General features: G+C 43.7%; 1 protein-coding gene across 2 annotated transcripts in view; it reads left to right on the forward strand.

Moving 5' to 3' along the window:
* The window catches only part of HEG1 (heart development protein with EGF like domains 1), a 91122-nt gene that overhangs the window by 62279 nt on the left and 12923 nt on the right, over positions 1–15920 (forward strand). For both annotated transcript variants that reach the window (XM_086675178.1, XM_086675179.1), the window contains exons 14-15: positions 3961–4003; positions 4137–4174. In XM_086675178.1, coding sequence (XP_086531304.1) covers positions 3961–4003; positions 4137–4174 — 81 coding nt within the window. The remainder of the gene's footprint in view (positions 1–3960; positions 4004–4136; positions 4175–15920) is intronic.

Below are 15920 nucleotides of genomic sequence, written 5' to 3' on the forward strand. Positions count from 1 at the left end.
CCTTCTTGGAAACTGGGGCATTGAGTCCCGCGGCATGTGGGAAGGTGACCTCTGCTAAAATCCATGTGCTGGGGCGCTGTGTAGCTGGCAGGAGGGAGGGCAAAGTGGGCAGAAGTGGAGCGCACGGGAGTGGTGGCACCGGCGTGTGGAGTCTCTGGAGTTTCCCACAGCCTCAAGGACAGCCAGCCCTGCCACCTCTGCTTCTCGCTGGCCCCAGCCACTTGCCTTTGTTTGCAAGTCAGCAATTTAATCGTGTAGCTTACAGACTAGCATTAGCAATAGCAAGGCCGTCAGAGACTTTCCAAATGAAGGGATACAGGCTTCAACAACCTTATGTTTATGAGGTAATGACCTAAGATGCAGCATAAGGAAACCTTGGTCAGCTTTCGGGCTTTTTGCCAAGGCCCCACAAAGCCTCGGTTTCTGCAGTATCCTTGTCGCTTACATTTTCATCCGTCAGATGAAAGCCTCTGATGAATGGCTTCGGCAGCTCCTTGGGCACAGCCCCGTTGGCCGGGTTCTGATGGATTGTAGTGACATCTTCTGGCCATTAGTGCTGGAGCACTGGGGTATTTAAAATAAGTCCCTGGGGAGCATGGCTGGCTCAGTCCAACTGACACTTAATTTCAGCTACAGTCATGATCTTCCAGTTCCTGAGATCCAGCCGCTTTGGGCTCTGTGTTGACAGCTCAGAGCCTGCCTGGGATCCTCTCTCTGCTTTTCCCCCACTCGTGCTCTCTCTCTCTCTCTGTCTCTCTCAAAATAAATAAACACATTTTTTTCTTTAAAAAAGCCCCCTTTTGGTCACTTCACATCCGAGGTCAGTCCCCAGATAAATGGGGAAGAGAGGTATGTAGGTGTGTTTTCTGAATCTGTACATTAGCAGGACTCTATTGTTCTCTGTTGTACATACATATGCACTTCTTAATGTCTCCCATGAAATATCTTCACAGTGTCTTTACCATACGTTCAAAGCATCATACAAAATTGAAGTAGGTGTCCTTCCCATAGGTGTCTTAGCTTCCTTCTGCCATGCAGGCCTCTTTCTCTCACCAGGCAGCAGGTGCCTTGAGAGCCAGAACTGTGTTTAGAATATGTTTAGCACATTGTGGGGTTTAACAAGTGTCTGTTGAATTAACAACTGGATGACAGGGTAGCAAATATGATAGAATGCAAATGGCAGAGCTTGGGCACAAGAGAGTCTTGAAGACTCCACCACTTGCTTATTTTATCAAGGGCCAGGAGGCTTGAATTGGCTTATGTTCCATGTCAATAGGGGAAACCCAATCTGGGCATACACACTAGCAGTTGCCACATTTCCATTGTCTCCAGTGCTCCACGGGTCAGTCCTACTAGGGTGTGGAGATGATGAGCTGGGTCCTAAGGCGCACTGGAGCTTTCTTTCTAAGAACCCCTAGAACAGCACCAGGCCCACGGTGGCACTCTGTCATTGGTGAATGACCAAAGGAGCCCATTCGAAGTAAAGGAATATCGTTACACCAGGAAGTCAGGCCACTTCTGAGGCTGAGTGAAAACAGCCCAACCCATCAGCTCACAGCCTGGGCAACAGATGGACGTTACGTCTGGCAGGATGACAGCCACAGGATGGAAAGCTCCCACCCAGCAGAGGAGGGCTGGGTGGGTAGATTTGATGTAAAAACATTTCCGGGAAGAAGTGTTCAGAATAGAACGACTGCTGTGACATCAGCCTGCCTCAGTGCTGAGATGGATGGGGATGAGTCACAGGGAGGCCAGCGGTCCCCGTGGAGCTGCCCTGGAGAAAGAGCCGTGGAGTACCCAGGAGTGGCTTCCCGGCTCCCACAAACCACTGTAGCATGAAGACTGCCAGGGATGGTGCTTTCCGTGCCCAGGGAAGCAGGAGTTCTCAACTTGTTCCTTAAGAAGGCCCCACCTGAGTAAGGCCAGCAGCGAACTCAGAGGTGTCCCAAGATGTGGGGAAGGGGCTCGTTCCTCCTCCCCTAAATGGAATATGATCATGCCCTACTTTGTTGCAAAAAAGATTGGAAGCACCTACTAAAAAGCCTAAACTTAAACTAAATAAGGTTTAATTTAAAAGATAAATTAGGTTGAAGTGGAAATAAAGCTACTACTTTGCTGAAGCTAGAGGAAAGTGAATATGCAGAAAGATATGCTGTAAAGTCCTGCATGTTTGCTAAAGGTAGGCCACTCGTTCAAGTTCTGAGCTTTCTGGACACTGAGGCAAAGAGAGAAATACGGTTTTAGAGAGAGTCAGGGTTCATAAAACAAAGTACAATCGTTCAGAAGCATCCCCATCTTTGTAGGCCCCAAGGCCCAAGAGAAATTTCTTTGGGGCGTCCTCATCAAGAGGTTACTGCGTGGTGTTGTGGCAGTGTGGCCCGTGACATCCTGCAGTAGATACTGGGGGCCTTCCCAGGGCTGCTGCTTATAATAGCCCTTACTACAAGAGGATGGAGCTCAGGAAAAGTGGTTCTGTGGAGCCAAAACAGCGCAGTCCAGGGTGACAACTCTAATGATCTGCTATAAAAGAATTGTGGATTATTTAGAGCAGTGTTTTCTGAACTATTCTACGAAACTCTAGTGATATCTCGATAATCTAGGACAACAAAATAGATGCTAGAAACATTTAGCATTTAACATTAAAAACAGAAGGAAGCAGGCACCTGGGTGGCTCAGTCGGTTGACATCCAACTCTTGATTTCGGCTCAGGTCATGATCCCAGGGTCATGGGATCGAGCCCCGTGTCCAGCTCTGCGCTGAACATGGAACTTGCCTAAGATTCTTTCTCTCTCTCCCTCTGCTCCCTCTCCCCTGCTCACAGTCTCTCTCTCTCTAAAAATAAAAAATTAAATTAAAAATTAAACAAACAGAAGGAAGAACAGCATTGGGCACATCTACGTAAGTTAATATTATTACACACTAATTATTACACATAACAGAGGATGCAGGACGCCTGTGAGAGACCTCCTGTCCCAGCCCACAGGGCATGCACCCCCTGATCCGTGCATGCTGCCGACACTCACATCTTACCATTAGCGTGTGTGCTGTCTGTCCAGGGATTGCTGCTCTATGCCGTGTACCTTTTCTTATCTGTCATCTTTTATGCAGTATATCGTACATTATTCATGAATCAAATTCCTATCACTTCTTGCAGCAATGAATTTGACTATGAGGCCATTTTTTATTGTCTGCTTCCATCCAAGCATGCGTTATAGCTCATGCTGTTCTGTCAGCTTATTGTAGTGTTCCATGATCAAATAAATTCAGAAACTGCTGATCCCCAGGAATGGCTGGGCCACAGCCCTTCAGTCCATGAGCAGCAGCACCAGAGGGTTCAAAGTTATGTTCTTGGGTGATGTGCTGATTAGCACTCATCTAGATATGTCCAGAATCCCCTGCACAGACGGTAGGGTGAGCTCCACCCTGACCATGTCCCAGAGGATGTCACAGCTCCTACTTCCTCTTGGAAGGGGTCAGTGAGGGCAACAGCAGGTTAAAGGTTTGACTTACATTAAAGAAACCAAAGCATTTGTCTGTGTGTATGTGGAAGGACATAACACAGGGGCCACAGAAAATTTCCAAAAATAATTACATTTGTTGGATAATAATTATAACTATAAACATTTATTTGGTGATAACTATGTGCCAGGTGCTTTGCTAAACCATTCACGTGCCTTATTTTATTTAATTCCTTCCAAGAAACTACAAGGTAGATACTACTATTGCTGTTATTATCCCCTTTTTTTATAGATGGGAAAGTGAGAGCCACTAAAAGGTTAAGAAAATTCTGTGGTAAAATAAAAGGTTGAGTTGGCAGGTACTAGGTAATTCTAAAGCTATTTATAGGCTTCTGGTTCTAGAATATTCTTGGAGACTTAAAGGGACTGGTGTCTACTAACTGTCAGTTTGGGCCAAAGGAAGTCAAGGGACATATTCATGGATTTCCCTTTTCTCTTTCAGCATGTGAAGATGGATATAGGCTTGAAAATGAAACCTGTATGAGGTAGGCTCTGTGCTCATATATTCTGATGCATTTGTGACAAGCCTTATTTAGAAGTTACTTGGGTAGATTGCCTCCCATTACTTCTTTTGATTTTTGAAAGTAATTCTTGTTCTTTTTCTTTGTTGACTTGCAGTTGCCCATTTGGGCTCGGTGGTCTCAACTGTGGAAACCGTGAGTATGCAATGGTCTGGATTTTCGTGTGGGCGGGGCCAACGTTGTTGTCCTGCACAGGGTGTATGTCTTCCCCTTCCCTTGGTTCCTCTCAGCCCCTATGCTGGGAGGTGTGGGGAAAGTGGAGGGCTCTCCAGGGGCTCCAGGTCTGGCGGAGGAGATGAATACATTCCTGAACAGCCCAGACGGTGGAGTGTTAATACAAGAAGCTAGGGGGCGCCTGGGTGGCTCGGTTGGTTAAGCGTCCGACTTCAGCTCAGGTCACGATCTCGCGGTCCGTGAGTTCGAGCCCCGCGTCGGGCTCTGGGCTGATGGCTCCGAGCCTGGAGCCTGCTTCCAATTCTGTGTCTCCCTCTCTCTCTGCCCCTCCCCTGTTCATGCTCTGTCTCAAAAATAAATAAACGTTAAAAAAAATTAAAAAAAAAAAAAAAAAGAAGCTAGGTGGGAGGTGGGAGGTAGGACAGAGCACGCCCAGGAGAATAGAAGAGCTTCCTCAGTATTTCTTGGAGGGGATGGAATTGGACGTTTTGGAAGACTTCAACTGGCAGAAGGAGAAGGAGAAGGAATCCAGGCAGAGGGAACAACTTGAAGGTCTTGGGGCAGCCTGGGCTGGTGGTGTTCCAGGGACCATGTGTGTGGTGTGGCTGAGGACAGAAGGAGAGGAAGGCAGAGTGGAGGATTAGTCTGGCAGAGGAAAAAGGGACCACGCTGTTCTGGTGTTTGATGGCCAGCCTGAGACTTTCTACTCTAATCAGTATCCATGGTGGAAGCAAGAGTCCAAGAGAAGATAGCAGTTGATAGAGAAAATCGGGTCAGGCTTCAGTAAGGAGGGTGGGTTCTGTTCTTTGAGAAAAGCAGTTGCGACTTATTTAAGATCACTTTCACTGACATTTTGTGATCCGGAGAGCTGAGAAATGATTGAAGGAAATTCTGGATATATGATACAATAGGAATAATAACATTCAGTACTTTATTTTAGGATAGATTTGTCCCTCATTCTATAGATGAATATACCAACAGTCGAAGTTTATTAGACCAAAAGTAGACATGACCTTATTTAATATGTGTAAAAGTGCCCAGTTCCTATTCCCCAGTAGTATACCTGACATTTCATGTCTTCACTGGTATTTTCTTTGCATATAAAGCTTTCTATTAGAAAGTTTCATTATTGCACTTTCCTTGAGCATAAATAAATAAATAAACTAATATAATAAAGTAAAACAAATTCAGTACTTAACTGACATAAAGCTATGTTGGTGTGCCCAGCACGGAGCCACTTTCAAGGCCAGAGTCTAGAGACTTAGAATTACATATCCATCTAGGATTACTGGTGATTTGGGCATTGGCTTTATCCTGATTGCAAACTAGCAAGAGGTTACAGTAAATAGCCTAAGAGAAAGACTGGGGAAGCATTGCTAAAAGCCAATATGTATAGAGTCATATAGAACAAAGGGAGGAGTTCACAGAATTAATGTGATTTGGGGTTTTGTGTGTGTGTGTGTGTGTGTGTGTGTGTGTGTGTGTGTGTGTTTTAAGTAGTAAGCTGAGGCCATGGAGAGGTGGACAACCCTGTCTTATTTAGTAATCCCTAAGGACACCATCATGCCGTAAAACCACTTAAGTACAGATATTCATCATGATGGACCCAAGTCATCACACACCAAATGGTGTTCCATGTTATTATGAACTGTTTTTTACTTACAATGCTTCTGACACTAAATGTGTCAGGGTTTTCCTCACACCAAGCAATTCTGACATTATCCAGAGTTAGTGTCAGACACTGTCTCCATGTCCCAGGACTGCCCCTACTTCAGACACCAATCCCAAGTCCAGGCCTCTGGGACTTCTGACCAGCCAACTATAAATCAGAGGTTCCCACGACCCCTTCCTCAGGTCAGTAATTTGCTAGAACAGCTTACAGAATTTATAGATACGGTAGAGTTGTATCATGTATGCAAGACACTTATTTAATGTTACCAGTTTATTATAAAGGATGCAACTCAGGAACAGCCAAACAAAGAGATGCAGAAGCAGGTGCTGGAAGCTTCCATGCCCTCCTGGACACACCACCTTCCCCACTCCTTTAAGTGTTCACCACCGCAGAATTTCTCAAAACTTCCTTGTTTAGGGTTTTGGGGGGAGTTCCAGTACGTAGTATCAATAAATGATATCACTGGTCATGGGCCATTGGAGGTTGGAGGTGGTATTTAAGTTCCTCCAGCAACCAGCCCCCATCCTTGGAGGGTTACTTCGTTAGCATAAACTGAGGTGTGGTTGAGAAAGGCTCCGAATGAATAACAAAAGGTGTAACTCTCACCCCTTTCATCCAGAAATTCCAAGGGTTTTAGAAGCTCTTAGGCTAAGAACCAGGAGTGTAGACCAAATAAAAATTTCTTAGTATATCACAGTATCACAGGTGTACTCAGTTTAACAAGAGGAAGGAGTTATCATACATTATGCTTTTTAAAAATGATAAAATAGTAAAAATTATTTTTAAATATCAGTGCTTGAAAAAGTGGGCTTCTGAACTCCTCTCTACTTCCTACATGGGATTGGATGCTGTCTGACTCATGAACCACTTAATAAAGCCAATTAGATCTTCAGGAAAAAAAAAAGTAGACTTTAGTTTTTTGTTTTTGTTTTTTAATTGAAGTACAGTCAACACGCAATGTTTCAGGTGCACAACATAACGATTCTACAAGTCTATACATAATGCTGTGCTCACCATAAGTGTAGCGACCATCTGTCACCATCCATCACTATTACAATACCATTGATTACATTCCCTATGCTGGACCTTTTATTCCTGTGACCTATCCATTCCGTAACTGAGGGCTTCAGGGTTTTTTTGTTTTTTGTGGGTTTTTTTTTGTTTTTTGTTGTGTTTTGGTTTGGGTTTTTTGTTGTTGTTGTTGTTTTGTTTGTTTTGGTTTTTTGTTTTGTTTTGTGTTCTGGGTTTGTTTTTGTTTTTTTGACTTTGTTTTTTGTTTTTTCTGAGGTTTGTTGGCCTATGTAAAACAGTGTGGATAGCAGTATATGTCCCTTTACAAAAATCGCTATTTAGATGAGCTTTGTCAACTGGGTTCAGGATCTTTATGCTTGTGTTCAGGAAGGTATCTGTGCTTTACAGGGGCTGCCTGGGGTGCAGAATTATCTTTGTTCACTTTCTAGTGTGAATCTCACTCCTCATTTAAAACCAGAACCAAGCCATAGAACACTCTTAAATTGATCAGAGAATGGAGTAGCCTGCGCACGAAAATAGACAGAAGAAAGCCTAGAACTTTCAGTGTAGAAAGAAGGAGCCTAAACAGTCAGACAAAACAGTTACGATAATTTGAGACGTGTTCACCAAATGCTAGAATACTAGAACTAAAGAGTATATATAGTTCTTTAGAAGAGATGGTTTAGAGCTAACAGTGGCGATTGTACCACGAGCCTGTAAACCTTATTCTAAGACACTGTAAATATTAGAAAAGGAGAAGCTTTAGATAATGTCATAGAGGATGGTTTTAGAATAATTTGAGGGAAGGAGGAAGGCTCAAGATACAGTAGAGTTGTATCACATGTGCAAGAAACTTATTTGAATAGAACCCCATCAGATGGCAAAGGGAGAATGAGGAAAGCAGGTGAGGAGTGTGGAGATGTGGCTGGCTCTGGGGTTAAGCCAGGGAGCAGGAAGTAGGAGACGCCATCTGCCACATCCTTCTGGCGTCTCCTGGTCCTGACAGGCCTCTCAGGAGCCAGTACTTCAAACCCCATTTGCTCAAACAGCTCCCTAAATAGGCTTTACCAGAAAATGCTTTGATTTCTCAGTGAGTGGAAAAGCGATCCAAGGAGGGAAAATGGATATAGGGGAAAGCCCCATAAAGGGTTGGGGAAAGGGATGTGAACTGTAGGGCATTGTTCTAAGTGGCATTTTGTGATTTTTTTCTTCAGAGATCATTAAAGACTATACAGGTCTGGAGATGATATACCCGTATATCCATTGATTGTTCTGTAAGTTCCTGTGTCTCTCCCTTAATGTCTGTGGGGTCTTGGAAGTAGCCAGGATATTTCTCTCTGATCCTGAGACTTCTTTTCCTTCCGCTTTCATCCAAGTTGTTATCATTATGTCCAGCAGAGGGCAGGCTTCTGCCTGGATGACCCGCTTCCAGCCACCTTGTGTTGGTGACTTGTTAACTCCTTGATGGTGTGTGAATATCATTGTACGATTTTGATATCTGTTTTAGTGTTGCAAAGCAGTCAATAGTGGCTGATAATAAATAGCACCTTCCACCTATCCCTTTGTTTGAGATCTCAGGTCGGCCCTCAGTGTTGGTTAAGGAACGGGAACACCTGAATTTCATCCCCATTTGTGGTGATGGCACCTTGTGGAATCTGGCTCGTCACTCAATGTTTTGTGCCAAATAACATCACTCTGACCACTCACTGCTGTCACTTCTGCTCTGACCACCAATGACAGTGAGTGCCTTCTTGGGGCTGGGGTTTAGGCTGGATTCTTTGCAGGCAAGAAATGCTTCTCTATGCAGACTTCTTGGGGCACATGATCTACCCAAGCTCAATGAGTTGGAGAGCTCACCTTTGTTTAGCCAAGTCTTGAGATTCCCTCACTCCTACATTTCTGGAAGTCATCCCATGCCACTACATTCTGGGTTTAGGCATAACCTATGACCTGCCTTTCTGAAAGTTTCTGTTAGCTTTTGAGTTATGTGCAGATTCCACTTCTTGCTCCTCATAGAGAATATTCTTCAAGCTGGAGAGGTCAGGACAAGCCTTTCTTGCAAACCCCGTTCGTCTCAGAGGTAGCACGGGCCCAGGAGCACCTGGTAGGGCCACCTGCACCCCCTGCATTCACCCTTCAGCTCAAGTCTGCACCTGTCACTGTACTTCTTTTTATTTTCTTCCATGTCCAATAAACAGACACCTGTTCACGCCACAGATCCTAACAATTCTGCCTTCTAGCTCTTATACTGGCCTCAGAATGATCTTACAAACTGTCAACAGAGATGCCCCTACTTCCCCTTCTGCTCCACCTTTTCTCAGGTGCCCTCATTTCCTCCTTTGCTTGGATTTTACACGGGCTCCTCCCATGCCATCTTGGTTTGCTTCACCTCTTTTCTCTTTTTAAGATAAATTAATTTTGTTTTTTCGTAATATAAAATAACACATGCCCGTTAATTTTCATTTTTTAACTCAAGTTAATTAGAAAATAGAAGTTGAGGGAAGAAGGAAACTACAGTAAACACTCTCATCACCTACTAAACTGCACTGTCAATACCCTGGCATCTACCCTTGCTACTAAGCATGGCTCACAGGACCTGCAGTGCCAGCTTCCCCCGGGAGCTTGTTGGAAATGTAGAATTTCAGGCCTCTCTACTCCAGACCTATGGAATCAGAATCTGAATTTTAACCAGACCCCTCAATGTGATTAATATGCAGATTTATACACATATTAAAGTTTGAGAAGCACTGGTATTATGTATCTTTCCAGAAGTACATATGTGTGCATCTTTCTAACAGAATATACTGTTTTGTAACCTGTTTTTAAGCCTAGTAAGCTGTGCAGTGTTTTCATTTACATCATTTTATAAGGTCACTTTCGATAACTATGATTCTACTCTGCAGATACACCATTCCCCTCTTACTACCTCTTTAATGTCTTTTTTTATATTCCCATCCTCTAAGCCATTTTTCTATTTTGTGGTTCTTGTCACTTTGTGATTATAGAACTCGCATAATTTTCCTAGATTACCTTTGTCTGGCTGCAGACGTTTTTACCCATCCCTCTTATATGTTCACAACATGCCTTAAAAAAAATTTTTTTTAGGGGCGCCTGGGTGGCTCAGTCGGTTGAGCGTCCGACTTCGGCTCAGGTCATGATCTTGCGGTTCGTGAGTTCGAGCCCCGTGTCGGGCTCTGTGCTGATGGCTCAGAGCCTGGAGCCTGTTTCGGATTCTGTGTCTCCCTCTCTCTGACCCTCCCCCGTTCATGCTCTGTCTCTTTCTGTCTCAAAAATAAATAAATGTTAAAAAAAAAATTTTTTTTTAATTTTTTTTAAATTTTTATTTATTTTTGAGAGAGAGAAAGAGAGAGAGAGAGAGAGAGAAAGACAGGGCGTGAGTGGGGGAGGGGCAGAGAGAGAGGGAGACACAGAATCAGAAGCAGGCCCCAGGCTCTGAGCTGTCAGCACAGAGCCCAACACGGGGCTTGAACCCATGAGCCATGAGATCATGACCTGAGCCAAAGTCGGCCACTTAACAGACTGAGCTCACCAAGTGCCCCTCACAACATGCCTTTTTGTTTATTTTTTTTTTAATTTTTTTATTTTTAAAAAAAAATTTTTTTTTTCAACGTTTATTTATTTTTGGGACAGAGAGAGACAGAGCATGAACAGGGGAGGGGCAGAGAGAGGGAGACATAGAATCGGAAACAGGCTCCAGGCTCTGAGCCATCAGCCCAGAGCCTGACGCGGGGCTCGAACTCACGGACCGCGAGATCGTGACCTGGCTGAAGCCAGACGCTTAACCGACTGCGCCACCCAGGCGCCCCAACAACATGCCTTTTTGTAGAGCATTCTTTCTGTTCAAAGGTCCTGTGTTCCTTCAGCAGAGACTCCTTCCCCACCAACCTCCTAGCATGGCCAGCAAGGATTTAGAGCCTGTTTTCCCCACATATGAACCTCTTTCTCTGCTTCCAGTGAAACCAGAACATTCAACTTAAAGATCTACATGGTCTTCCCACCCATCCCACCATCTGGTGACCAATGTATAAAGTATCTTGTAGTGCATTCACTGTATTATTACACTAGGCTTTAAAAAGATTCACACCAGTAGAAATGCTGTGTGTTGGCAGGAGTCAGTTACTCATAACAAACATCCAGGATGACAGCACTAAACTGCTTAGGAACGAAAAAAGATAATTAATTGTCCAGAAGTCATCTGGAAATTTCATTCCCCTTGAAGCCAACATCTCACGCAATCTTGACTGACCTCACTCAGTGTCAGAACAGAAAGGAAGCAGGGCTTGGGAGAGGGGAATATTGCTCTGTATCTCCTCTTGGGTATGGCCACATACAGCCTATAGATGTGAGAAAGACACATTTCACAAGCTACAGACAAGAAAAAGAATGCTGTGAACAGAGATTCTGAAGGCAAGAGGAATGGAAAGATTTAAAGGCAAAATTTTAACCATGCATTACTAATGAGCTCAGTGAGGGGGAACATGGGGATAGCTGAAGGAATTTTTAAATACAACAATGTGGCCACCTAGAAAAGTCTGTAATGGGCTCAAGAGTTTTAAAAGAAGGTGTACTGGTTGGTTCAGTTCTGACACTATTTGTGACGTGTGTGTTTTTTCCATGCCACCAAGCACTTAACTCACTTCTGACATGATCTACCTGGAGACAGCATCAGATCCCACATGTTAAAGGCTCGATCCCATAAGACCGTCTCCCCTTCCTCATCAGATGCCAACTGCAAGTCTGAGTGCCTGTTACCTATGCTTCTGACCAACCAGCTGTGGATCAGTGTTCCCACAATACCCATCTTGGGTTGCATTAATTTGCTAGAGTAGCTCACAGAACTCAAATAGTGTACTCACTAGATCACCGGTTTATTATAAAAGGATGTAACTCATGAACAGCCAGATGGAAGAGGCACACAGAGCAAGGCCCAAGGGAAGGTTGGGGAGTTTTTCTATGTTCTCTCCCAGGGAGCCACTCTCCCCAGCTCTCTGCATGTTCATCTGCCCAGAAGCTCTGTGAACTCTGTCTTTTTGGATTGTTATGGAGGCTTCATTACATCAGCATGATTGGCTAAGTCATTGGCCATTGATGAACTCAACCTCCAGCCCCTCTCCCCTCCCCAGAGGTCAGGGGATGGGAACCGAAAATTCCAACCCTCTAATCACATGGTTGATTCTCCTGGCAACCAGCCCTCCATCCTCAGGCACTTTCCAAAAGTCACCTCTTTAATATAACAAAAGACACCTTTCTGTTCTCTTCACTTAGGAAATTCCAAGGGTTTTAAAAACTTTGTGCCAGGAAGGGGTAAGACCAAATATATATTTCTTGTTATAAATCACAGTATCACAGTTGGCTAAGGTTCTTCTGGAGTAAATCAGCCTCACTAGCTTAAGCAACAAAAGACAGCTTAGTGGAAGGATCCTGGGGTGTGTCATGGAATTCCAGGGTCAGAAGGAGTAAGAAGCAGGGAATTGTGGGGAACCACAGCAGCTGGAGCTTAGGGGCTTGCTCTTCAGACTACACATTAACAAGACTCCATCTTTATCTCTCACCTTCACTCTTTGCTGTGTGTGTCCATGTGCAGGCTTTCCCTCCTTCCCAGACAACATGACTGAAAATAGACTCAGCAGGCAGCTTCAAGTACATGTCACCGTTCAGCCATTTTGAAAGAGAAGGCATGTATGCGCTCTTTCTCTGTCTCTCTCTCTCTCCCTCTCCCTCTCCCTCTCTCTCTCTCTCTCTTCACCAAATTGCAAATCCTGGGAAGGAACTGACTGATCCACTTGGATCATGTGTTTACTCCTGGACCAGTCAGCTGTAGCCAGGGATGGTGCTATAAACACAAACGTAACCCACTCTAACCACCCCTGGTGTAACCTGCACATGAGGGGTGTGAACGTTCCCAGAGAGGGGCTGCCTAAACAGTCCTGTAGTAGTTTTCATCCAAATGAGCATATAAACAAGGACAAATGTAGCTTATAGGAAAGACCAAGCCCACAATGGGCTCCCAACAACGACAGCAGCATCAACCTATGATCAAACTACAAAAAGAATAAAGAAAAGATAGGCTGTAAAATATCAACAAATGTCAAGGAGAAAGTAGAACTAAGAATTCCAAGTTCATCATTCTGGAGAATCTCTTCCAATAGAAAGGATGGGATGGACAAGCCTAAGACGGCACTCATTGCCTTCTGTCTCACCGCAATAAATAAACAGAACACCCACAAAACTGTAAATGTTATATTTGGTGTTTATTCAAACCCCATGCTCTTCTACATCATTATGTGGCCTCATCATAAATCCAAGGTCAGTCTTAAGTTCAAAAGATCTGTTTTAGTTCATGAACTCACTTGATAGCACAGATGAGGGAGAAAATTATGGGTTATCTTGTCCATAAGCTCATTACAAGTTCCCGGTAATAAGACCTAACTGCCAAAGAGCATTGAACATACGCTTTAAAAAAGAGGAGGTTGTGTGTGTGTGTATGTGTGTGTGTGTGTGTATGAATAACATTTGGGAAGTATAGAAAAGCACAAAGAAGAAAGTAGAAGTTTAGCCATGATTTCCCAAGGCAGCGCCAACTTCTATGAATGTTTTGGTGGATCCCCTTCCAGCCATTTATGCTCATGTGCGTGAGGTCCTCTGTTTTCAGTACAGTGTTCTTTTCTCTACTGTGCAGTTGAAGCCAGTGCCACCCCACGTCTGGTCTGCAGTCTGGCAGCACCACCATGCCCCGGAATCTTGCCAGAGATCATCTCTCTTCTTGGCCCTACTCCAGACCTACAGAATTCAATCTCTCAGGCTGGGGACCAGGCATCTGTGTTCCCACAAGCCCTCTGGGTGACTCAGATGTACAGGAAAGCTTGAGAAATGCTGGTCTGTACCTTTGCTACTCAAAATGTGCTCTGTGGACCGTTCCTGGACTAGGACAGGAGTAATACAAAACTGGAGAGGGAGCACCTGGGAACGTTTATGTTAATTCGATATGGCTGTGACATCCAAGCATGAAAGTTTTATTTTATTTTATACAACCAGTCCACAGGACTCCTTAAAAAATGGAGAAACGGAAGTTCATGATTGGTGCCTGTAGGGAAAGGCAGGAATTGTCAATGAGGCTGTATTTTTTTATTTGAAAACAATATCCAAAATCACCAACAAAGAAGAACTGGTCTTTGGCAGCAGATAGTTTGAGAAGCACTGGTCTACTCCATCTCTGTGTGTTTGTTTGTTTGTTTCTTTCTTTCTTTCTTAACATTTATTTCTTTATTTTGAGAGAGAGAGAGAGAGTGAGCAGGGGAAGGCCAGAGAGAGAGGGAGAGAGAGAATCCAAAGCAAGCTCCACACTGTCAGCGCAGAGCCCAAAAAGCAGGGCTCGATCTCACCATGAGATCGTGACCTGAGCCTAAATCAAAAGTCAGACGCTTAACCAACTGAGCCACCCCGGCACCCCCATCTGTGTTTCTTTTTAGACAAAACTTTTGTTCCAAGGAGGACTCTGCCACAACTGGCAGCCAGTTGCAAGGGTGGCTTCTAAAATGAGTGCCTGCTCGTTTTGCTGGAAGTGGGAAAATTTGAACTTGGTGTGGAGGGCGAAGCAGGAGTAGACTTCGGCCTTTCATTAGGAACAAAGGAAGCCACTGTAGGATTTTAAAGCAGAGAAATGGCTTGATCAGACTTGTTCTTTGAAATGAGTGAGCAGGACTGGGCACCGGAAAGTGAGTTGAGGGGGTTGCCATTGCCTGGTCAAAAGTTGATGGCAGTTTAGGGTGGTGGTGGTGGGGACAAAGAAAAGTCAACAGATTCAAGAGATTTTGTTGAAAGTGAAACTTGAATACAGGTGTCAGGAGATCTGGGAGAGGATTAGCTCATTCCGTGGTTTGCCTTTGCTTCCTATATGCCTTAATACTGATGGTTTTTCAAGATAATCAGGTTTCTGTGCTATTTATTTAAATAAATGATAGGTAAGTGGTTGGATAGCTTCTATTTGCTTTTATCACACAGTCTGCTTGCTGTCAGTTCTGCACATTACTTTGACTTTACCTGAATACCAAGAGAACATGTTTCCAGTCTTAATTTACTATAGAAAGTCTGGTTATTGGCCCTTTTTAAACATCCTACACCTTACAACCTGGGAACACAATTTTAATTATATTTCCAAAACAACAAAAAACCAATCCGAATACTGAATAGACTTTTTCTTTTAAATGTTTATTTATTTTTACGAGAGAGCAAGAGACAGAGAGCTAGCAGGGGTAGGGCGTAGAGAGAGGGAGACACAGAATCTGAGGCAGGCTCCAGACTCTGAGCTGTCAGCACAGAGCCTGACATGGGCCTCAAACTCACGAACCGGGCAATCCTGACCTGAGGCGAAGTCAGGCGCTTCGCTGAGCCACCCAGGTGCCTCTGAATACTTTATTGAAAATGTTTGCCAGAAATATGCAGGTATAAAACCAATTAATTAAAATGTTAATATTGTTTATTACATATGATATGTGTGCTTACATACATGACTGCTAGTATCTGGTAATTAAATCCAGTTTGTATGTATTCAGTGAACAACTCAGTGCCTAGCATGGTTCATGCAGTGATTCCCGAACTCTAGACTTAGTTGACCAGTAATATTTCTTATAATATAGGGTTGCCTACTTTTTATCTTATCAAGTAAGAACCTAAAACCAAATAAAGAATTTTTATATCTACTTTATCATCATCAATTCAAAAACTTTAAAAACAATTAATATCAAAGTGTGGGAAGTAGTCAAGAAATGTTTCTCTATTTTCTCCATTACTTTTTTTAAAAAACAACTTTACTGGAGGCCTAATTTACACATAATAAAATGCACCCATCTTAAGTGAGAAAAAAAAAAGTAGGAAGGATAAAATCTTAGAACAGTTGTTAAAACCAACAGATTCAGTTTTTGAAGACTTCATGCATCTCCTTTAGTTTTCTGTTAGTGAAAATGACATCGGGGCTGGTCTACAGGTAGAATTTGGGATCCATGC

Source organism: Puma concolor, chromosome C2 (assembly GCF_028749965.1).
Source record: "Puma concolor isolate L17-30 chromosome C2, mPumCon1.1.hap2, whole genome shotgun sequence".
Lineage (NCBI taxonomy): Eukaryota > Metazoa > Chordata > Mammalia > Carnivora > Felidae > Puma > Puma concolor.